Source organism: Ipomoea nil, unplaced genomic scaffold (genome assembly GCF_001879475.1).
Source record: "Ipomoea nil cultivar Tokyo-kokei standard unplaced genomic scaffold, Asagao_1.1 scaffold1043, whole genome shotgun sequence".
Classification (NCBI taxonomy): domain Eukaryota; kingdom Viridiplantae; phylum Streptophyta; class Magnoliopsida; order Solanales; family Convolvulaceae; genus Ipomoea; species Ipomoea nil.
The window spans coordinates 7,877,606-7,901,718 of NW_017617471.1; the positions used below are offsets into that span (position 1 = coordinate 7,877,606).

Sequence of the window (24,113 nt, forward strand, 5' to 3'; positions counted from 1 at the left end):
TATTGTTTTGTACGGAGTACAAATTTATTTTATTTTTTGGGTTATCAATGCAGGAAGGAGAAAAGAGTTAAATAATCACTTAAACTTCCTATATAGTTAATTAGCATTCTAAACTTTTAAAAAGTGTAATTACACTCTTTAACATGTTATATTGAGGTAATGAAGTCTAAAAATCGATAAATGACATGCTATTACAAATCATTAAGGTTCCGCCATCAAATGTATCCATCTTCGTCGATAATCTGACGTCTGACGACGATCGAACCATCGCCCGATCACCATTTACCAAATAAGACCGAGCAGTTACTCACAACTACCTATAATCTAATAATATAATATTTGTTATTTTCTCTTTATGATTTTATCTCATAATATTCACCTCCTGAGAATATATTTTTATCATTAATTATCGTGAATTAATTGACACACTCAACGTCTAAAAAAAAGAATATATTTATTTATTAATCAAATATAAAAGGAACCAATTAAATACTATCTCGTAATAAAGTAAAAATTAGATGACAAAATATAAAACTGAATATATTATACAAACAAAGCTACTTTAAAGGGAATGACACGAAATAAGGGTGTCGTTTCTTTTCATTAAGGGTCTGTTTGGAAAATTCGAGGAAATCATTTTTCGGGTTTCTGGTGTTTGGGTAGCGGAAAATGAAGTGGTCAAAGGAAAATTGTGGATAGTCAATGAAAAATGAAGGTTGATTTTCGGAAAATGACTTCCCTTTTTTTGGGGGGAAGTCATTTTCCATCTTCTAAACACACACACACGCTCACTGCTTCACTGCTTCTTCGAGACCTCCTCCTTCAACATTCAGCCAGCAGAGACAACTCTACCAACACGTCCTTCCCCAACAATCCACAAAAACTTCATCAACACTAGAAAAGCTACATAGGTATATTTCATAATTTTTCATTTTGAATTTTTTTTCTCCATTGTAGTTATTTTCCGACTGTGGGGAGGGAAACCCACAGCCGAAAAATTTTGTGCTCTCTTCATTGGTTTCCCCAGCCAGAAACCAGTTATGGTTTCTGGCTGGAGAAACCCGTGGCTCTGGTTTCTGATGTGGAAACCCGTGAAGGATAGATAGATAGAAATCAGTGAATCAGTGATTATGCTTTGGTTTGCTTATACTAGCTCAGTGATTTCCGAAAGCAGTGATTACGATTATATAATTTCGAAAGCAGTCATTTTCCTGTTCATTTTCTGAAAAATGAACCAAACACCAAAAGACAGTTTTCCATTGTGCAGCCAAACACAAGAAAGAAAAATATTTTTTGAAAAATAACTCATTCTCGTGCTTTCTAAACGGACCCTAAAAAAAGGCACCCTTTTGGACCATGAAACAGAATATAATTTGCCCTGATACATGGTAATAGCAAATTAGCTATTGATATTTGTTGGAGATAATGAACCACAATCGATTTAATATCCCTTAAAATAATATTTATATATATACACACGAAATATATATAAAATATTATTGAATATATATATCCGAAATATATATATACACACAAATATATATAAAACGGATCAAAAGGTTATATATACGTATATATCTACGAGAAAGATATAACAATATATATCAACCAAAAGGAACTTATAATCCTCAGATTATAACTCCAAATCAACAAGAAAGAACGGATTTTTGCTTAGAGCATAATCCTAAAACAAGAAAGAAGGAGAAGAAGAAGGAAATGTACGAGTTAGGCAAAGTGCCTGTCTTTCCTTAAAACCTTATTTGCCACCTCCCAAAAGTGCTAGGAGCGTTGTGGCCTAGGTTTCCCAGGATAAAACGTACAACGGTTCGACGTTTGAGCACCCAAACGAACGAACCCGGCGAACAAGAGCACGGGCAAAACACAGCTTCAAGAATAGAGTAGGAGCAGAATTTTTGAGAAGAAAAAGTGCTTAGCTTTGTGTGTTGTGTACTCTCGTGTTCTTCCCTCAATAGTTGTCTCTCACTATGCAGGTGAAAAGCCTCTACTCCCACTACACTCTTATATAGGAGGTTGGTACTTAATAGCATTATTATGACACATTAACCAACATAAATTCAATTTAAAAATTGAATTATAACGTTTGAAACGGTCGTACTTATTATCGAAATAATATCAACGGTCACGAACTTAATATCCGATTAATTCGTACCGACCATAACGACCCGTTTCAAATATCTGAGTGACCGAGAAGTCCGTACAAACCCGAAAGGTTAACGAATTGGGACCGAAAACCACACCCGAATGGTCCGCAAAGTACCGAAACGGTGTGGCACGAATCAATGCATATAGCATTGACTCGTGCTCAGCACGAAAGTAGCTCACACGAAAGGAGCTCAAAAGCTTAATTCACTAATTAAGCTTTCAATGTTTTAATTGCATAACTTTCGTCCATGCAAGCTTTCGTTCATGCATAATGCATCACCCCAATTTTCATAATTAAGCTTTCAAAGCTTATCAAATTTAAGTTGCACGTGATGTGCTGCCAGCACATGCATAGTGTTTTAATAATTTAAATACTAACATGCCTGATTGGCACAACACGAAAGTGCTACAACGAAACATAAGTAGCACGAATCTAATGCTAATTCTTAATTAGCATTAATCTTAAATTTTGACTTCTCTCAAATAAGTTCACTTTGAGAATCAATTTCTCATTCACCTATTACCCATTTTGAGCGTACATTATATCAAATTCTTCGTCTCACTACGAAGAACCCGAATCCACATTAACCCGACCCAAATTGGAAGTGGATCCCACATATATTTGTACCACAAAATAATCACTCAAAATATCATTTCAATGCTATTTTTCCAACAATATTGTGATTAACCGGAATTGTCCGTCAGTTGTAGGGCCTACGCGCTCTCTGTAACCGCCGAACACGCACACGACTGAAACGCCAATCGCGCCACCGCAACGGCTAATTTGTCAACAATCATATAATTCATTCCCCGCCTTTACTGTGTCGTTGCCCTCTCCATCTTTCCCACCGCACCAACGCCGCTGTGAAGAGAAGCCAGAGTGACCGCTTTTACTTCTTTATTTACTTGTTATGGCGAGTGATTTCGACCGTCGGAGCGAGCGCTTCGACGGTTACAGACTCAGCGCCGATGAGTCCGATAGCTCCTCCACGCCCACTAGTGCACACTCTTACGATCTTCGTCGTCGTCAGGCGGCGTCGTCCACCTCTCTCTCCTCCTTCACGCTTGATTTTGACTCCAATTCCGAGTCTTCGCCTCTGGTCGTGTTGCCGCCTGTCGTCGCCGGAAGACACGTCACCCTCCCGACCGTGAAGCCCGAAAAATGCGAAACAGAATTGCCAGGTGAGCTACGTATCCATTTAGCCAGCATTCTGTTTGCTTAGGCTTCGCCATGAAATTTAGAGTTTGACTGGAATTATATAAGATGTCTATGATATAAATATACTAACATAAAACTTAAAAATCTTAAATTACGAGTAGCGGGACTTGGTAGTAGCAGAAGCTTTAGAATTATCAGAATGTCTCTCGCCATAGTTATACTCCGTACCATATTAGACCTGTTGTTAATCGTTTTGTCTACCACTTCTCTCTTGAATACTAGATGATTGTATTCTGTTTATAGAAATTGTTTGAGGATCATTTTACTTAGAAGCTTATGTGTCATCATTATAGTCGGATAATCAGTTAAAACGACTTGAATAATATTATATCATATGGAAAATTCTTACATAAATCTCTTGTATATGTTTGATATTCTCTGCTGCTATTTATTTTCATTCAATGGTTATGATTCCAGAAGCTGAATTGATGAAAGAGCGGTTTGCTAAGCTGTTGTTAGGAGAAGATATGTCTGGTGGAAGGAAGGGAGTATGCACTGCTCTCGCCATCTCCAATGCCATTACAAATCTTGCTGGTATATATATATCTTAACTCATGTTTCTTCCTGTAACTCATGTTTGTGGTCGAATGGCATAATAATCTGCATAACAATTTGGCAGCTACTGTGTTTGGGGACCTGTGGAAGTTGGAGCCATTGGCACCGCAGAAGAAATCAATGTGGTGCAGGGAGATGAAGTGGCTACTCTCTGTAACTGATTCCATAGTGGAGCTTGTTCCTTCAGTGCAGGCATTTCCCGGGGGTGGGACGTTTGGGGTTATGGTGCCTCAACCCCGGCCAGATATTGATGTCAATCTTCCTGCCCTCAAGAAACTAGATGCAATGCTTATTAGCATCTTGGATGGATTTCATGACTCTGAATTTTGCTATGTTGATCGCGGGGTAGTTGTTGCCGATGGAGAACAAATTGAAGCATGCCCTCTTTCTCCATCCTCTCGCCGGTCTTCAATCAGGCTTGAGGAGAAATGGTGGCTGCCCTTCCCAAAGGTCCCACCTAATGGTTTGTCCGAGGAAACCAGGAAGAGATTGCAGCAATGTAGGGATTGTTCCAACCAAATTTTTAAGGCTGCTCTAGCAATCAACAAAGGCGTGTTGTCTGAAATGGAAGTACCAGAAGTTTACACGGATAGCTTGCCCAAGGTAAGGAGTTATGGTTTTAAGTCATGAAATTTCTACTTGATATAGTGTTGGCTAAATTTCTACCGTGTAAATTGTCAGAGTGGAAAAGAGGCTTTGGGTGAAATCCTGTACCAGTATATCACTACTGATCAGTTGTCCCCGGAAGGCCTTGATTGTTTGGACCTCTCATCAGAGTATACAGTTCTGGAAATGGCTAATAGGATTGAAGCTGCTATGCACGTTTGGAGGCAAAAATACCAAAAGAAGAAATTGAATCCAGGCAAGAAATCTTGGGGTGATGCAATGAAAGCCCTGGTTGCTTATACAGAAAGAGACAGACAACTTTCACAACGAGCCGAGATCCTCCTGGCATGCCTCAAGCTAAACTTCCCTGACCTCCCTCAAACTACCTTGGACATGAACAAGATTCAGTACAATAGGGTGAGCATATTCTTGATTACATACTTACATTGGATTATATAAAAAGTTGAGTTGAGGATTATTGTATATTTTGATGCAGGATGTTGGGCAGGCAATCCTTGAGAGCTACTCTAGGGTGTTGGAAAGCTTAGCTTTCAACTTGATGGCAAGGATCGAAGATCTGTTGTATGTAGATGAAGTCACACAACAACGTTCTGCTGCAGAGTCACCTGTGCTCAACCAGAGAGAGAATCTTGGTGCACATTCCCTACAGAAGTGGGCATTTTTCTGATTCATTCCTACTTTAGAAAGACTGAGAAAAATAAGAGTTATGCTCTTCAGCCCCATTAGTTGAAGCTCCAGGAGACTACTACAAAATATGTGCACACAAATGGGATCTATCTGGTGTATGCATTGCTGTTAAGTTATCATACGACTTCATTTGGTTCCCTATTTAGGAATACCTTTAGGGGCTTTCAATCCTGGTGTATGTCCGATCCGGCAGGCATTTTATTGGTTCATTCATAGAATCATATATAGTTGCTCTTGTATGTTTAATTAGTGTACATTCAATGTGCTAACATAACCTTTCTGCATGTATAATAGTTGAAATTATATCATTTCATAGTTTCTCGTTGACTTTGCAAGTTCGATCTATTTCTTTACGAGTTATGTGTATTTAATAGTTTTTCAAAAATAATTTGTAATTATGATCAGTGACATTTGTGTTAGGTACCATACTTTAGGCATATACAGCGTATCGTGTGATATTTGTAATGTAATTAGTTGTATTCCTTTGAGTGCACACACATCTTCCTACAGTTGAGCTCCTATAGAATTTGTGGTATCAAGAATTATATATCTCTGTAGATTTTCTTCAGAAAAAAAAATTGACCCATTGATTTTTAATCTAACTTCCTTTAATACTTGTGATGGATATGGTAACCCAAGTGTTTGTGGGATAGCTATCAACCTTTCTATTATAACTACCACATTGTAGTCCGTCTATTATAACTTATGATGCACAAAGTGTAATACCCAAATAGAAGACCTTTTTATGGAGAGCAATATGTGATATTCTTCCCACCACTAATAACCTGATTATAAAGAGAGTAGAAGTGGATCTTACTTGCCCAGTGTGTGGTTTAGATCATGAAAATGTGTTGCATGCTCTAGTGTTGTGTGAATATTCTACACTAATTTGGAATGTTATACAATTACCTATCACAAATATTGTTAAAAATTCTTTTCCAACATGATTAATGGGTGCTTTGGCAGTCTTGACAAAGGAACAATGTGGACTTATGGTGGCTGTGTTATATCACTTATGGAACAGCCGGAATTCCGCCGTATGGAACGGCTTGCTACAACGACCGTCTGTCGTTTGGAGAAGGGCAGCCGCCACTATGCAGTCCTACCGCCATGCCCGTCACTGCCCCACGCAACCAGCAGCGCCACCGACGGTAGAATCGGAAGTGTACGACGGCCTAAGATGCTATGTGGATGCCGGTTTCCGGCAGGACACCGGGGAAGCCACGTATGGTATCGTACTAATCTCCACGGAAGGCTTTTTCATAGTAGCAAAAAATGGCAAGCTACCGTTTTGCTTCTCACCACTTATGGCGGAAGCACTAGCTTGTAAAGAGGCATTATCCTGGCTACTTGAGAGGAATATCACGACAGCATATCTTCTCACGGATTGCATGGTTTTACGGAGTATCCTACGCCAACAAACTACACCTACCTACTCTTGGAGTCGTGGTTAATCAATACAGAGCTTCCATAACGTTATTTAATCAGCTTTCATTAAATTATGTTTCTAGACAGATTAATTTACATGCTCATACTTTAGCTTCTAGCTTTTACTCAGGAATATTCTATGTACTGGAATTCTATCCCTTCTGACTCTATTTCTGCTTTGATTCATTAATACAACCGTCTGGTTGGCTTTCAAAAAAAAAAAAAAAGAATTATTCATTTTTTACACCTCCAATTAAAATCTCTGTGACTAAAGTAATGAGTGGTGGACCGCTCCAATAATCCAACTACTCTTTTTTTTTTCTTTTTCTTTTTTTTTTTTTTTTTTTTGAAAACAATCCAACTACTCTAATCACAATTTATTCAAATGAGTTTTTAAAGAATAATCAAAGCAGTAAAATCTCCTAAGGGCATCCTTAATATATAGTAAGGATTTTGGTGTATTTTTTAGGAATTTTTGTATGTGTGATTAGGAAAGAGAAAATAGTAGGAAAGAGGAAAAAAAATGCTGATTTCGAAAAATAAAAATAATAAATTAAACACTGTCATTAACGTGCCCGCTGAGCACCATTTGTGGCCTTTACGCGAACAGAGAGGAAATAACATAAAATGAGTGAGCCTCACTTTTCTGAAAATTTTCCAAATTTGTAGGAAGCACTCTAACCTTCTTTTTTTTTTCATTATCTTTCTTCCATGTTCACAATAATTTCTTAAAAATCGTGAACAAATCCCTTAGTGGGGATGCACTAATATCCTCCTAAATCTGCTAGGCCTCTATTAAGCCAAACAACCCTTTATAATTTAGAGGTAAACAAAAAGAGAGAAAGTGAATAATGTTCATATAAATCACTTAATTACACATTAATATGCAATTAGATCATCGACATCCTAATTACATATTCGTGTGTAGTTCAATCGTCTATAAGAAAATAAAAAGAAGCAATGATTACACCTTTTGGGCAGGGGTTGAAATGACAAGTAGGTAGGGGAGGGGACTGGAGACTTGGAGAGGCAGAGCCTCGCCAGGTTTGAGAAAAGGGAAATTTAAAGCATCATTAGTATCTGTTGGGTACCCCTCCCACCTACAACCACTGTAAAGTGTATTACACATTTGGATAAAAAAAAAAAAAAAAAAGGCGTAACGTTACATCATTTACCTCATTGGCCTTCTTGTGACTTCAACGTGGAAATCATTCTTTCTTTTGAATCTTTCTTTTTTCCTTTTCTTTTGTATTTCAACTTCTAAGAGCATCCACATCAAGAGGAGAATTGAGAGATAACGGCATATGCTTTCACTTGAGTGGGGTTAATAACAAGTGTGAGGAAGAATTAGTTATTTGCTTATAGCTGTTTGATATAATTTCTTTTCTCAAAAGGTTAATTGAAAATGTTGTTTTGAACAGTTTTTTGAATTTTAGCATTTTAAAGTTATAAAATACTAATTAACCAAACACTTATATTAATTTTTTAATCAAATCAAATAATTAATAATGGTCAAATAAGTCAAAATTTCTCGTACCAACCAAATCTCGACACATTCGAAAATGGTTCAATTTTTTGATTTAGTCACTTTCAAAAATGGTTTCAGCTTTGACTTGGTCTTTATTAAAATGACCAAATGTATTCCACCGATGATGTATAAGATTACACGCGGCAAACGTGTTTATAGATAAAGGGGTTTGCCCTTTAAAATACATAGATAGATACATATATGCGTGTATTGTTTATTTTGTTTTATATAATTTATTAACATATTAGTCAAGCACTTTGTACACAAATGACATCCGGGTTGGACTCTCATATGAGAGTTTGTGAGTTCAAGCCTCAATGGAAGTGTTATTAATTTTTTGTGCTTTAATAGATTGAGAAAATAGTTATAAACATATAATACATTGTTATAGAGTCAGTAACATTCAAAACATATTAAAAAAATAAATTTTATTTTTAGTCCTCAAATACTGTGACACTGTCCTATTTAATATTTCTCATTTAATTTTACCACATTACATGACTTTCATTTGTTTGTATTAGTTGTCATTTTAAAATTTTGTTATTCCGCTATTTAATAAATATGACTACCATATTTATTAAGAGAGATCATAAGAGAGTGGAAGAAATTATGACTAACATATAATTTCATCATTCAATTTAGAGGGTTTACAAGAGAAGGGAAGAAATTGCATATTGATGGCAAGAGGTTAGAATGATAAAATTACACGTTGGAACAAAATTAAAAAAATATAACTAAATGTGATAATGAAACAATAGTCGACGACTAAAATTGAAATTTGCTCACATTAAACTAAAAAAATCTTCTTAATTGAAAATATAGCTTCCAACTATATAAGTTAATATTACATCCTTACAATCTTAATTAAATACAAATTAATCACATTATATAATGTTTTAAAATGTAATTAGATAGCTTAAAGTAATTTATCATTAAGCTTCTATTTCGCAAGTTTACCGGGAAAAGTTAGCAAAAAGTTTTTTTTTTTTTTTTAAAGTAACTAAAATTTAAAAGTTGAGAGTTGATGTTTATTTTATTTATTTTATTTTTTTTTGAATATTATTGATCATGTTACATGTAGTATTTGTTCAAATATACTTTCTTAACCTACCGAAGTTCAACAAGTCAATATCGCCTCAGTATATTTGTTCAAATATATTTTCTCAACCTACTAAAGCCCAACAAGCCAATATCGCATTCACTGAGGTGAGAATCCATGACCTCTCATTTGGGAGAGTCACTTATATGCCACTTGATCACAAGGTCTTTGGCTAAGAGTTGAATATATTCAATTAGTTGATTGCGGTTAAAATTATTTGATAAAATTAAATGTTTGGTCAATTGAAAATGTAAAAACACAAAAACAAACGCAATTTTAATAAGCGCGCAAACACACATATTAATAATATATATTATTATTGATAGATATGAATATTTTTTTTTTAAAAGCTAATACTCTATTACATTATAATATCTTATGGGGCGTTGTTTTCCTTCGTAAGGTGTTTTGTTTTCATGTTTCAAAAAAAAAAAGTGTTTTGTTTTCCTTTTTAAGATGCGTTGTTTTCTATCTTAAGGTGAGTTTTTGTTTTGTTTTGTTTTTTTGTTTTTTTTTACAGTTCTCCTGCTCCCGGAACTTCTTATAAATATCATCCTTGTAACTTATTAGTCTTGAGTCCTGACTGCAAGAACTCCAAAAGCCGTGACGGCGGTGATGATAATGAAAGCACTCAACCCCAACGCAATCCAAGTCCTCTCCGATCGACGCGCCATTTAAAAAACAAATATCATTCATTTGAGGCGCATACCATTAAAATTAATTAGATTGATGCACAAGATTTGATCTCACAATCTCACCTAAACAAGTGTTCTCATACGATCATATATATATATATATATATATATATATATATATATATATGTTGGTATACCGTTGGAAAAACCCAATAATAGTCCTACGAAAAGATTATTATTTTATGAAAATTTTTGGGAAGGAAATGACGAAGGGATATGGCTCGGGTTGGTGTGGGTGGTTAACACGACTCGAGCGAATCACTATTTCTTTAAAACCTTATTTGCAACCTCCCACAATTGCTAGGAACGTTGTAGCCTAGGTTTCCCGGCCAGGATAAAACGTACTACGATTCAATCGTTTGAGCACCCAAACTTTGAACCCAGCGAACTAGAGCAAAGCATCAAACACAGTAGGATAAGAAAGGAGTAAAAGGAGAGATTTTGGAGCTGAAAAAACGTGTAAGTATGTGTACTTGTTGTTCTAAAATTTCTGCTGCCCTACTACTTATATACGACTATTGGACTTCAATAGCATTAAACATGGCCATTAAACCTAGCCTTGTAACATATGAAACAGCAGCCATCATGTGAGACTTAAATTTGAATTTTAAAATTGAAATTAATAGTAAATTAATTATGTAACTGTTGAATTTAATCTCACAACGGTCTGGTTGCAGAAGGCTGTGTTGGGCTACTGGCATGGTTTGGTTCGGCCCCAAGACTGAACCCATGCTGGCTTAGTTCGGCCTCAAGGCGGAATTTTGTTCAGTAAATTAAATGCATCAAGAACACAAAAGCGTCAATGAATCACCTTGATTTTGTGGTCTGCATAATTAATTCTTCCCCAACATTAAAATCCAAAAGACACTACACCACCTGAAATGTTCAAAACAAATCCTCATATGAGAGCTAAAAAACTGCATAATTAATACCATGCTTGAAAAAATTTCTAGGGGCTCCTCAGATACTTAGAGGGCGCTTAGGTGGTGATTAATCGCCGCCTAGGTGTTCATATATTTTTTATTTTACTATTTTATTTGTTAAAAATTTGTTTAATTTTTTAAGACTTAATAATTATAAACTATTTAATACTTTAATAGTTAGTACTAAAATATTAAATATTAACCTAAAAACTTTTAAAATTTGAACAATTTATGGTTATTTCGCTCAAAACGATGTTATTTTGAGTGAAATAACTCATTTAAAAAAGAAGAAAATGATAGTTGATCGGCCGAGTATGCGACCTAGTCCGTGCCGAAGATCTTGGCGGGGCTTAGGCGCCAATTAATCGTCGATTAATGTTCATGAAACTTTTTTTTTAGAATGCTACTGACTCTATTACATTGTAGGTTCGATCTCATGACCTCCCACATTAAAGAGGTCACTACATGTCATCTGAGCACAAGGTGTTTGACATATAAGATCACTTAAAATATTTGAATATTATAATATCACAATTTTTTTGTTTGGTTCAAGAAAATGTAACATTATCATTTAAAAAAATGTAAAATTCGTAAACAATGTTTTTAATTCGTTTTTAATAACATCCGTGAAAATCATTTTCACTCCATATTCTTAAAGTTATATATTTAATTTCATTTTTTGTCTTAGATTTATAGATAAAAATTTACTTTTAGTCTTTTTCTTTTAGAACATATCTTTTTGGTCATAATATTATTGTGACATGACTATTTTTGGTTATTCATCAACTAAAAAGTTAAATTCTGTAAAATATAAGAACATTTACTGATTTAAGTTTTCAATTATGATTTTTTTTCAAAAAAAAAAAAGTAAAAGTAAAAATATAGCGCATCGGCCTTATTTATACAAAAAAATCAAAATGTCTTTCTATTTATCGATATTTCAATGATTTTGTTTGTGAAGGACAAAAAATAATCATGTCACAATAATACTAAAACCAAAGAAAGATGTTCTTGAAAAAAGAAAGACGGAAAACAGAGTATCACCTATAACTTTATGATCAATAATGAAATTAACTCTTATGTAAAAGGTCTAAAAATGTTATATTACCTTAAACATCCTTTGAATCCGTTAGATACAAAACATTGTCGGACTGAGCGTAGGACTAGTAAAAATGGACACTCCATGATTGTAGGACTGAGCGTTGTTATTTAAGCCGATGAAATTCTTTGAATATAGCGTTATGGCAATGATGAAACATTTGAATTGCTCCTTAAACATGACGAATAGCATCCTTAGCTTTATGGAATCATTTAGAGACAGCAAGAAATGACCCAAACAGGGATTCTATGAGAATATTCATCAGACACGTACTCAGACAGGCAGCCCATGTCCACCCATATCATTGATGCCAATCGACTCGGATTTAAACCAAAATTCTCACAGGGCGTTTGGTTGGAGGGAAGAAATTATGTGGGAAAGGAATTATAATTTCATGGGATTTGAATTACTGGGAATAAAGTGAGAATTTAAATTCCAGTGTTTGGTTGATAGGAATAGAATTACTGGGAATTTCAATTCCAATGTTTGGTATACATGGGAATTGAAAGGGAATAAGTAGTATAAAGTCAAAAATGTCCATTATTGTTGTTAGACATTAATTTTAGGTTAAAAAAAGAAGGGGTAATTTTGACTCATCACTATCTTTTTTTCCCAGGAATTAAAATACCAGGGGGGGACATGGGATTTTAATTCCATGAAAATGGGGGAATTGCAATTCCCTCCAACCAAACTACGGAATTTAATGGCCTTTGGAATTAGGTGGGAATTAAGTGGGAAGGGAATTTAAAATCCCTCCAACCAAACGCTCTGTCACTCACACCAATTCATATTTCACCCTTTCATCCCACCACTTTTTCAACAATGAATCCAGACTAGATCTCACCAATCACTACCAAATTATACACATTTTCACAACATTAATCATTAGCATTTTGATTCATTTACTAACACCACACAAAATATTCAAACTAGAACGTAGAACTTAACGCTTCAAAGATCACCCTGAAAGTCTTGCATAGTAGAGATCCATTTTCATATGAAGATATAGGAGATCCAAAGTCCAAAAAATTAATCAATCAAGCAAGGGTAAAAACTAAAACTGAATGGACAATTCCTCCAGCACCCTTGGACAAAGATTCTAAAAACTTAGGATTAAACTAATAAATCTTGCCAAAACAAAAAATCGTGTCAAAAATAAAATAAAAAATTGAAAAGTAAACGCTACAATTATATCAAAACACACACACATATAATATATATATATATATATATATATATATATATATATATATATATATATATATATGGGTTCCCTTGCGATTGGCTACCTAAAGCGTGTTTGTACAGTTAAATCAGAATCATTGATCTTACATAAATCAACATTTAGGATTAACAATAATTAAAAAAACGCGCGGTGATAATTTGGTCTTTTTGCATCTAGATTAATAAGGTGAGTGATATTTGTATTATTTGACTTAAGGTGCGTCGATCTAACGCTTTAGGCGCGCTGTTTTCTTTCTTAAGATGCGTGATTTGTATACTTAAAATACGTCAATTGTTAAAACTTAAGGTGCGTAATATTTTAAAACATTAAGTGCCTGGTGATGGTTTTACGGCTTTGGAGGCTGGTCAGCGGACCAACACTACCGTAAAATAATGTAAACAAGAGTTTATGATGAAAAAAAAGAGTAGAACAATAGAGAGAATAATGTGATATTATTTCTCTAGAGCTTCGACCGCTTAAGTGCCAAGAGAAGTCAAAATCCTAGGGGGGATACTTATACAAGAATACAAAATCCACACAAGGAAAGTAGGGTTGGCATAGAGCCAAAATCTACAAGGAAAGTAGAGTTTATGCATAAGGACGAATCAACTATGGAAACTGGCCGCTATTGCGCCCTAATTGCCTAAGTAAATAAAGGAAGCTACTTGAATTAAATGCGAAAATTAAATTTGGTGGACATGTCTGTAACCGCCTCTGGAGAGTTCTCAATCGGTGATTATCCTGGTTGTTGAGGAGATGCCCCGGGGGGCTGCAGTGTTTGGGCGAAGATGTCCCGAAGCATAGCCTAGCGCCCAACTGACCTCCTGAATGGTTCCCAGCCTGGGACGAGCTGCCTGCGGAGCATGGTCACCCGCTCAAATTCTGTAAGGCGTTCGGTCGGGGACACATCGATTGTCACATCTGCCCGCTTTGCTCAAGCCAACTGACCTTCATCTGGGTTGGTAATCGTACTTCATGGTGGTCGATTGTTGAGAACCGACTGGATAGGATCTCACAATACTCTTCCTGGAATCGTAGGTGTTGCCCTTTTGATACGTGTCGTATAACGTTTCACAACTGAACGGATCTTATCTTCCCGACTGGTGTCCATTTCGGGGGTATCTATCACAAAATTTGTGTTTTTAAGATGTTTTATTTGTATGCTTAAGGTACATATGTTTTTGAATTAATCGCACAACGGCACAAAAAGATATACCTACACCTAAACCCTTTCATATATATACAAAGACTATTCATAATCCCTTTATACAAAACATACTGTTATGCTAAGACCTTCAACAATATGCTCAGTTATACCAAATTGAAAGATACATCATTCATTAAGAAAAGTTCCATGTTCCAAACTGATAGTCGAGCTATACATTTATTATTTACATATTATCAAGCCATTTGGTAAATAACTATTAGCTAATTAGGTTAGTAAATTTAACTAGTTAAAGCAAACAATAAAAAAATGTTTAATAAATTATCTATTAGCTGAGATTACATGTAAAATAACTTGATCAAAAAATTGATAAAAAAAAATGTTGTGCCACTTTTAAATTAAATTTTAACATTTTAAAACAATAAGTTGTTACAAAAAGCTAATTAAACAAACACTCGTAATGATTGTTTAATCAAATCAAACAATTAATAATAATCATTAAATAAACCAAAATACTAATGATTATTAAATAAACTAAAACTGACTTTAAGCTAACTCTATATGTTACCAAACAAAACTTATATGAAGATAACAGTGCATTTGGTTGGAAAAAATTTCAATTCCATTGCCACTTAATTCCCGTTTAATTTCAAAGGTCACAAAATTTCTTAATTTGTTTAGAAGGAATTGCAATTCCACAAAATTACAATTCCCTTATTTTCTTGGAATTAAAATTTCATGTCCCCCTTGATATTCTAATTCCATGAATTTTAAAAGGAAAAAAAAAAGATAATAATGAGACAAAATTACCTCTCCTTTTTTAACCTAAAATTGATGCAAGAAAACAACAATGACTATTTTGAATTTTATACTACAACTTATTCCATTTTAATTTTCACGTATACCAAACATTAGAATTGAAATTTCAATAATTTTATTTCTGTAAACAAAACACTAAAATTTAAATTTCACTTTATTAATTCAAATAATTCATGTCCTTTAAAATTGCAATTCCTATATCACGTAATCCCCTCTCATCCAACCAAACGCCTGTAAACAATTTTCTTACCACTAAGTGCCATGCTCCATACATATTTTCAGCTAGTATGACAACGTAAAAGCTTCCCGTGCAAAAACCATTACCAAACCTCCATTTTTAGGTATTTATGACCGCCATTTCTCCGCAATACATTAAACGAATACACATCTCTATTTCTCCAAAATGAACACTTTTCTAATAAAAATAAATTAACACTAGTTATTACAGTATACAATATATAATCAAATACACCATGAATGATTATACTACAAAGTAATAGTTAGAATTAACACATTAGCTCCATCTCAAATAAAAGCTTAAATTGGTAATTGAATTACACATTTATGTAAATATATTATATGCTCAACAAGCCCCTTCGAGTGTGTGAACCAGTTACTTCTGATTATCTTCTCCATAGAATATAGATTTAAACCCACCTCTTGCATGAATTTATTCTAATATCAAATTGAAATATGTGTTCTATAGTCAACTATATTAAATTTATATAATTATATGCTCAACAATTATCGACATTAAAGAAAGATCCTGAAATTGATAGATATCAAAAGTTAAGCCAAAAAAAAAAGAGGAAATAGAAATCCATACACACATGAATGCATAAAATGGGAATGCACACTAAATTTTCAGAAACAAAAGTAAATAATGAGAAATTATAATATACACATTATGCTGCAATGATATACTATACTATTGGGTAGTACACATTGATGTATGGCAACATGAAAATATGCATTACATACATGATGATTCAACTTGGCTCCATCCCATTAATATATACATGGCAAAAAAGGTCAGACATCAATCATGAGCCTACATACATACTCATAAAAGCAAACTTATTTCCATACTGGGGCTACCCTAATCATATTACCCCATTGCTATGCAGTCCCATCCACCCTCCTATCAACACAAAACAATAAATAATCATCAATATCAAGACTGCAAAAATTTTTTAAAAAAAAAAAAAAACAAAGAAACAAAATTACATGTCCAGGATTTAGCATTAATAACCTTGAACCTCTAAGTTAAGGGTCTCTCACACCCATGTCTTTGGGTTCTGGGACAAGAGATAAATCGCGAGTTGTGACTGAGTGATGTAAGGCCTGGGTAGTACCCAGGCCAACTTTTTCACCACCAAGTTATGTCCCAAGGGCGAATAAGGCATTAACGTTGTTACAAACCGCTACTCCAAACCGCTGCTTACATTAGCGTTTAGACCAAAACACCGAACATGTTCAATTCCATTTACCAAACAAGGCCAATGAAATCTTGAAACATTATTAAACATAAGCAACCATAGTAACAACATACTTCAGTGGTATCACAGTTGCATAATGGTAATGCATGTTATACTAAACCTATATAACATTAAGATCCTAGTATAGAAATACCATAAAAATTAGACAGCCAAGGTTACCCAGAAACAGAATAGTGGAATGGTTTCAGATACACTTCTATTAATGAAAATGTTCCAATATGGAAATGGATTAGCAGCAAATGAACAAATGTTTAACTTTCCCATCATTATAGATGGGAAAGGACTGGTGAAAAAACATGTCTTTTCATGATTAAAATAGCAAAGAACTTGCACCTTTCTGGTTATATGTATATATGTTTATGGATCTTTGTCGTATAGGCCTATATACAATCACAAACAGATAGATTTTCAAGTTTTAAACTAGGGGAAATGGCCAAATATTGCCTTGAGATTGATAGGGTAAAATCCAACCAAAAAAATCCAAGAAACTTCACTGTGCACATATGAGAAACGGTTTCACACATAGGGTTTTAGTAACATCAAAATGTTATCATTTCCAGCTAGAATACACAACTTTTTTCCCAAACAAACAAACTTCTTAAACACATCAAACCATGCCTTGGAAAAGGCTAAGAAAACATAGATACACAGATAGATACAAGGTGATACTCACAGACCAATATTTCCAGGTGATTTTAACCAGAAATAAAAAACATGTCTCGTCAAACATAAGATCACAAACCAACAGAAGTGATTCTCTCACAAACATGATCTACATATATATCAAAGACCCAAAGGTGATTATATCAAGATTTGACAGAAGATAAACATGGGATACATATAGATACACCAACACACGTAAGAGATCATAGTACTGTACCTGTAGAGAGAGGATTTACCTTATTCCCTTCGACACAAATTAAGACGGTGAGGAAGAAGACACGTCGAAAGCTGAGAGTATCACGGGAGTTTTACAAAGAGAAACCCACAGATCTCTGTTGGCAGTATGCCCACCTCTACCATAATAGATTTCTTCTTTTTTTTGGGTCAAAAAATAGTGGAGGTGGACAGAATGCCAATAAGCTCTGTAGGAAACCCTTTGCCAAACCTCCATGAAAATGAAGCAACCAAGCAAGCAAAGAGCAAGAACATTATTTGGTTCTTAAAGCCATGATCAAGAACAAGTGAACAACTACTAGTCTTGGAGAGAGAGGAGATGGGCAGGTGGGCACTATTTAAGATGTGAGATGTGAGGCATATGTTGTGGGATTGTGGTAAGCTAGTAAATACACTCACCAAAAGAGAGAGAGAGAGAGAAAACGGAAGTGTAATAAACAGTGTGTGGGGGGAATAATTAATAGCGAGGGGAAGGTGAATTGAAGAGATCAAAGAAGAATCATGATTGTTTTTCTTGCCCCCAAAATCCCCTTTGTTATCTCCCTCGTTTGTGATGAAAAATTTTTGAGAAAGAAAAAGTGGGAAGAAGCGAAGCGAAGCGAAGAAACCATTTTGCTTATTAGACTACTTACGCCCCAAAAAAAACCCTCGTTTTTGGTGAAGAAGCCCGCAGCCACGCACAACCCTATTTCTCTCCATAAAGACTGAAAAAGAGAGAGGGTGGGCGCTTAAAGCCATCCCATAAAGGCATTTTGGGTCTTCGCAAATGACTTCACTTGAGAGAGGACGGTCTCTAGAGACTAAGGATCTAGTCTTGCTAATGATGGTGTATGAATAACTTTTTAAAAGAGTTAATTTTATTTTCTATTCTAAATTTATAGACGACAATTTATTTTATTTTTATCAAAATATTATCTTTTGATCCTAGTATTATTATAACATGATCAATTTTGGTTCTTTATAAACAAAATCGTTAAAATTTTGTTAAATTAAAAAATATTTTTTTTCTTTTTAATACAAAGTGCGTCGACTCATTATATTTTATATATATATATATATATATATATATATATATATATATATATATATATATATATATATATATATATATATATTTTTTAAATTTCATAATGAAGAGCGAAATGCCTTTGTATTTAACGAAATTTGAACGATTTTTTGATAAATGATCAAAATTGGTCATGTCACAATAATACTAGGACAAAGAATGGATGTTCGATAAAAAAAAATTAAAAGTGAACTGTTACCTATAAATCTATGATCAAAAATAGAATTAACTCCTTTTTAAAGCAAGAGATTCTTTGTATACAACAAATAAAAATCTAACATTTGTTAGTAGGTTGAATTACTATAATTTACTCTTTCACAAACTTAGGTGGCAATTTCACTTTTTGTCACGAGATATTTTAACCAATTTATAGCATTTATTAGTTAGAGAGATGTGTTTGGTTATTAGTTATAAGCTAGTAAATTACTTGTGCGACGCACGGATACTATTTTTTTATATATTTAAATAATAAATTCAATGATGATTATAAATCATTTTAATATTTGAAGGTGTACGTTTATTTGAAATTATAAGATCTGTATATTAGTGTTGGAATTGATTACTTAACAAATTATATTACGAAAAGTCTAAACAAAAAATAGAAGGAAGAGCATGACTAATTGATATTATTTTAAGTAACAAAAATATACAATTATCAAATGAAGGTAAACTCTATGTTTAATTACCATGGTAAGATTAAAGTGTTAAATACAGGTTGATAGTATGAACGTAATATGCAGCCTTTAATTACCCACAAATCTTTGATTAAAAAACCATTATCCAATAATTAAACAAATCTTTCATCCTCCCAAATGCTCTGTCGGGCCGGGGTATGGGGGGCCCTTAGGGTTGGGGTTCAGCCTTTTGGAAGAATAATTAAATAATTATATTGCCAAGTAGTTTGTTTGTAGCTTAATAACACATATATATCTCTTCCAAATAGGAAATCACAGGTTGATGTATTTATACGTCATTTCACGTATTTAAAATATATTTAGTGTACAAACATGTCCATCTATTTACACCATTCATCAATCTTCAAAGCGGTAGGGGCAAATAAGTTGACTAAGAATCAATGGTCGAACCCTTGGCAGTTGGTTATGGTGAATGAGTCTCTTGACTCTCTTCCACTCAATCAAACCATCTAGGTGGTTTTTTTTTTTTTTTTTTTTTTTTTAAGTTAATGTTATCAAATGATGAAAAATAATTAATGTAATTAAGTAACGGCTAATAATTGTTTACCAAACTGATACTGTACAACTCTTTTTTCTAAAAAATGGTAATGAATTTAATTTGAAGTTAATATGGATGCACATCACGTATTTTCTTAATCATTTCTTTTAGCAGATTAATGAAATACAACATCAACTGCATAGATTATTAATAATAAACATAGATTACTATGTAATCCTTAATGAAATAATAAATAAATAAACAAGAACTATAATAGGATTCTTTTAACAATCCAATGTATGTTCCCTTCGCGAACGAAATAATGAAGTACAATTTATATTTTAATCATTTTCTCTTATGACTTGTAAAGTATTAGCAACCAATTAATAAATATAAATTGTTTAAAATGTTATTTTTATTATCAAATAATCCTCTAATTAGTTTTTTAAAAATAATTAAAGTGATACATGAATCACACATCATAATTATATTGCTCTACCAAAACGAACCATATAATTATCATATATAAAAATGATAGAAAAAATTGTGCATATTAAAAAAAAAAAAAAACTTTTCATCAAAAAATTAAACATAAACAAAAAAATAGTTGTAATTGAAAAGAATGATACGGGGTATATGATACACAGGAAAAACAGCTTTTAATAATTAAAACAAGACCTTTTGTTGTCTCACGTCCTTTCTACGGTCAATGTAAGAAGTGTATACATCAATATAATGAATAAAGTTGTAATTAAGACCACTGTTATCCCATCTCAACATATAAAATGTACTGGCATTTTCAACTTTTTTTTTTAAAGCTGCTGGCTCTATTATACTATAGTACTGAGGTTCGAACTCATAATCTTCCAAATGAAAGTCCAATCCGGGTACCATTAAAACATATAGTCCAAGCATTTTTTACTTAATTTTTTTTTTTTGAATAAAATAGTTTTTTTTTTAAAGCAATAAAATAGTTCTATTATAATTATTAATAAATATATTAATACAATTATAATCTTTAACGTATAAATCACATTCATTTACAATAATTTATAATAACAGTTTAATTTTTAAAGAAATATATATAGAGTATAGAATAAATATCTCAATAATTAAAATGTACAATTCCATTTTTTTTTGGTACTACTGATTCGGTTATAATGTAGTATCTATTCATAAATACTTTCTCAACCTACTGAAACACAGATATTACAATCCCATATGTATTTATGAGTAAATTTGTAAAAAAAAAAATCTAGTACTTTTTGGTTGATATCTATAGAGAGTTAGATGGAATGTTATTATCAAAAACAGTGAAATTGGATAAAATTAATAAAAAATTAATTTGAAATAAAACTAATAAATTTTAAACCTTGGATATAATTATAACTATTTTTTTTTTACCAATAAGTCTATTTAAAAAAAAAAATATTGCAATTCAAATACCTAACCATGTAGGTCTAACACTCTAACTATTCTAAGATGAGGATGAGGTAGCGGCCATGTATTCTTCTGCTAAATGCATAAAGTTGAAAATGTGGACGAATAATGAAGTCTAAGGAAATTGATTTAAATCATGATTTGATTTTGACAAATATGGGGTATATTTAATTTCATACTAACTACTTTTTAGAAAAAAAAAAAAAACATTTTAATTTCATGAGCTATGAATTCAGTTCTGGTATAATTATGTTATAAATATCATCAACTTTAATTTTTAGGTTGTGAGCAAATGGATGTTTTTAATCTCTTTATTAACATACATGCCTATCAAAATTTAATACGGAGTATTATTTTTTTGAAACTCTAATCCACCGAACATAATAATGAAAGTTTACATTTTATTTCTTTCTCTGGTTCCAAGTTTGAATTTAACTTCAAAACATTTATGGTCATTAGTGGAGTAACGTAAAATGTTGACCTTCATTACCTGAAAAAATATATCAATATAATGAAAGTCAGTGATTTATATTTTTTGTCACTATGAGAGGGGGGGGGGGGGGGGTGGGGGGGGGGGATACGAGAGAGAGAGAGAAATATGGAATAGAATTTCATTACTGTATAGTACTAAATTTGGTGAATTAGCATTTCTTAAGATTTCAATTAACTAAATTTTGACAAACCCATTAAAAAAGTTAGGAATAAGGTTCAAATTGGCCACTGAACGTAACCTGAAAATACAATTAGGCCACTGAAAGAAAAAAAAAAAGTGCAATTAGGCCACTTGAACACTCCAAATGTATGCAATTTCACCTGATAGCAGGTTACCATCAATTTTAGCAGGTTACCTGCTTACGTGGCAGCTGAGTTGGCATTTTTAATAATTTTTAAATAATTTTGAATAAAGTTTAATAATAAAGTTTTTTTTTTTAAAAATTATTTAAAACAAATTTAATTTTTTTTAAAAAAAATTTATTTATTTATTTTTTTCAATTTTCTTTTAAAAAAATTTATTATTAAAAGTTATTAAAATTATTTAAAAATTATTAAAAATGCCAACTCAGCCGCCACGTAAGCAGGTAACCTGCTAAAATTGATGGTAACCTGCTATCCGGTAAAATTGCATACATTTGGAGTGTTCAGTGGCCTAATTGCACGTTTTTGGATGTTCAGTGGTCTAATTGCATATTTTTTTTTCGTTCAGTGACTTAATTGCATTTTTAGGTTACGTTCAGTGGCCAATTTGAACCTTACCTATAATATATGAACTAAATCCACCATTAATAAGTTTGGTAGCAAAAGTATAATTTTTCCTTCCCTTTAGAAGAGGTAAATAGAAGTCGAAGTTGCACGCAAAAAAATTTATATGCTATATAATTCGAACTTATAAACAAATATAAATTTTAAAATGGGACAAAAGCTACTTAAAAATGTCTCAAACTCTATTTTTCTCAATTCAAATGAGTATATTTTGATAATCAATTTATCATTCAACCCCCCCACCCCCCCCCCCCCCCCCCCCCGGCGTATAACAAATCACATACAACTTATCACTTAAGGAGAACAGAAATCCACTTTAATTCGACTCAAATTGGGAGTGGTCCCTACAGAAAGCTATACCACAAAATGACTATTTTAAATATTATTTTACGTCAAAATTTTCAACAGAAAATCCCACTAGAAAAACCTAAAGGAAATAACATAGTTTATGAAAAGAGTATATGATATTTATGTATTTATGTGTTAACAGGATTTATCATTAAAAAAATGTTAATAAAGAAAATTATACGAAAAAATTAATCAAAAGAAAGAAAAAGAAAAGCACAATTATTGGTATTATATTCAAAACCCAATCTTCAAAATTGTTTATATGAAATTAAATGTCACCATTTGGAAGAAGACAATCTTCTAGATGTACACATTATGATAAAATAAAATTGTCTTTCAAAAGTAAGTGTACAAAAAGATTTGATAAATAAATAGACTAGATTGTCACTATAATTAACATTTTATATAATAATTCTACGAGTCTTATAGAGCTCATGCTTAAGATTTCATCTCTTAATACAATTAAGAAAATATATATGAGACCCGCATGAGCAGTTCAACTGGTCACAGAGGTGAAATTTTGGAAGAATGATCAGGGAGCAACTTCTCAAAGTGAAGGGGGTTCCTTGTACGCAGTGAGCACCGGTCTGGCCTCTATGGTTCATGTTCAGTTGAGTTACCATGATTTACATCCTCCCAAATGCTCAATGTTCGGTCTAGCCTCTGTGGTTCATGTTCAGTTGAGTTACCATGATTTACATCCTCCCAAATGCTCTGTCGGGTCGGGGTTCAGCCTTTATTGGAAGAAGAAAATATATATGGGATGTAATCACTCATTTAGAATCATGATTTACATCCTCCCAAATGCTCAATGCTCGGTCTAGCCTCTGTGGTTTATGTTCAGTTGAGTTACCATGATTTACATCCTTCCAAATGCTCTGTCGGGTCGGGGTATGGGGGGCCCTTAGGGTTGGGGTTCAGCCTTTATTGGAAGAAGAAAATATATATGGGATCTAATCACTCATTTAGAATCATTAAATATGTTTGGATGATTATTTGCTAAATGTTACAAGTTGATTATCTTTTGAACTTCTAGTTCAATACAACTAGTACATGCATTTTAATACTAATGATTTTTTTTTTCATTTTAAGAAATTTCTTGGTATTCAACTAAGTTCAGTTCTCATATCCCCTGATTCCATGAAAGTATCTTCATTAAGTATGCAATCAACGTATAGAAATATAAAATGGTTTCCTA

At 33.0% G+C, this 24,113-nt stretch overlaps 1 protein-coding gene and 1 long non-coding RNA gene across 2 annotated transcripts; one reads left to right on the plus strand and one right to left on the minus strand.

The window, feature by feature from the left end:
* The first annotated feature begins 2,857 nt into the window (after positions 1-2,857).
* Positions 2,858-5,559, plus strand: LOC109181031 (rop guanine nucleotide exchange factor 1-like). Its single transcript, XM_019330783.1, has 5 exons — positions 2,858-3,345; positions 3,800-3,916; positions 4,002-4,540; positions 4,619-4,960; positions 5,040-5,559. The coding sequence occupies exons 1-5, from the start codon at positions 3,075-3,077 to the stop codon at positions 5,229-5,231; spliced, it is 1,461 nt and encodes a 486-aa protein (XP_019186328.1). The 5' UTR covers positions 2,858-3,074; the 3' UTR covers positions 5,232-5,559.
* A 10,567-nt stretch (positions 5,560-16,126) lies between these two features.
* LOC109181078 lies at positions 16,127-18,364 on the minus strand. Its single transcript, XR_002054161.1, has 2 exons — positions 17,631-18,364; positions 16,127-16,373 (listed from the first exon to the last, which is right to left on the minus strand). It is a non-coding gene; the product is annotated as an uncharacterized LOC109181078 (long non-coding RNA).
* Positions 18,365-24,113: the final 5,749 nt, after the last annotated feature.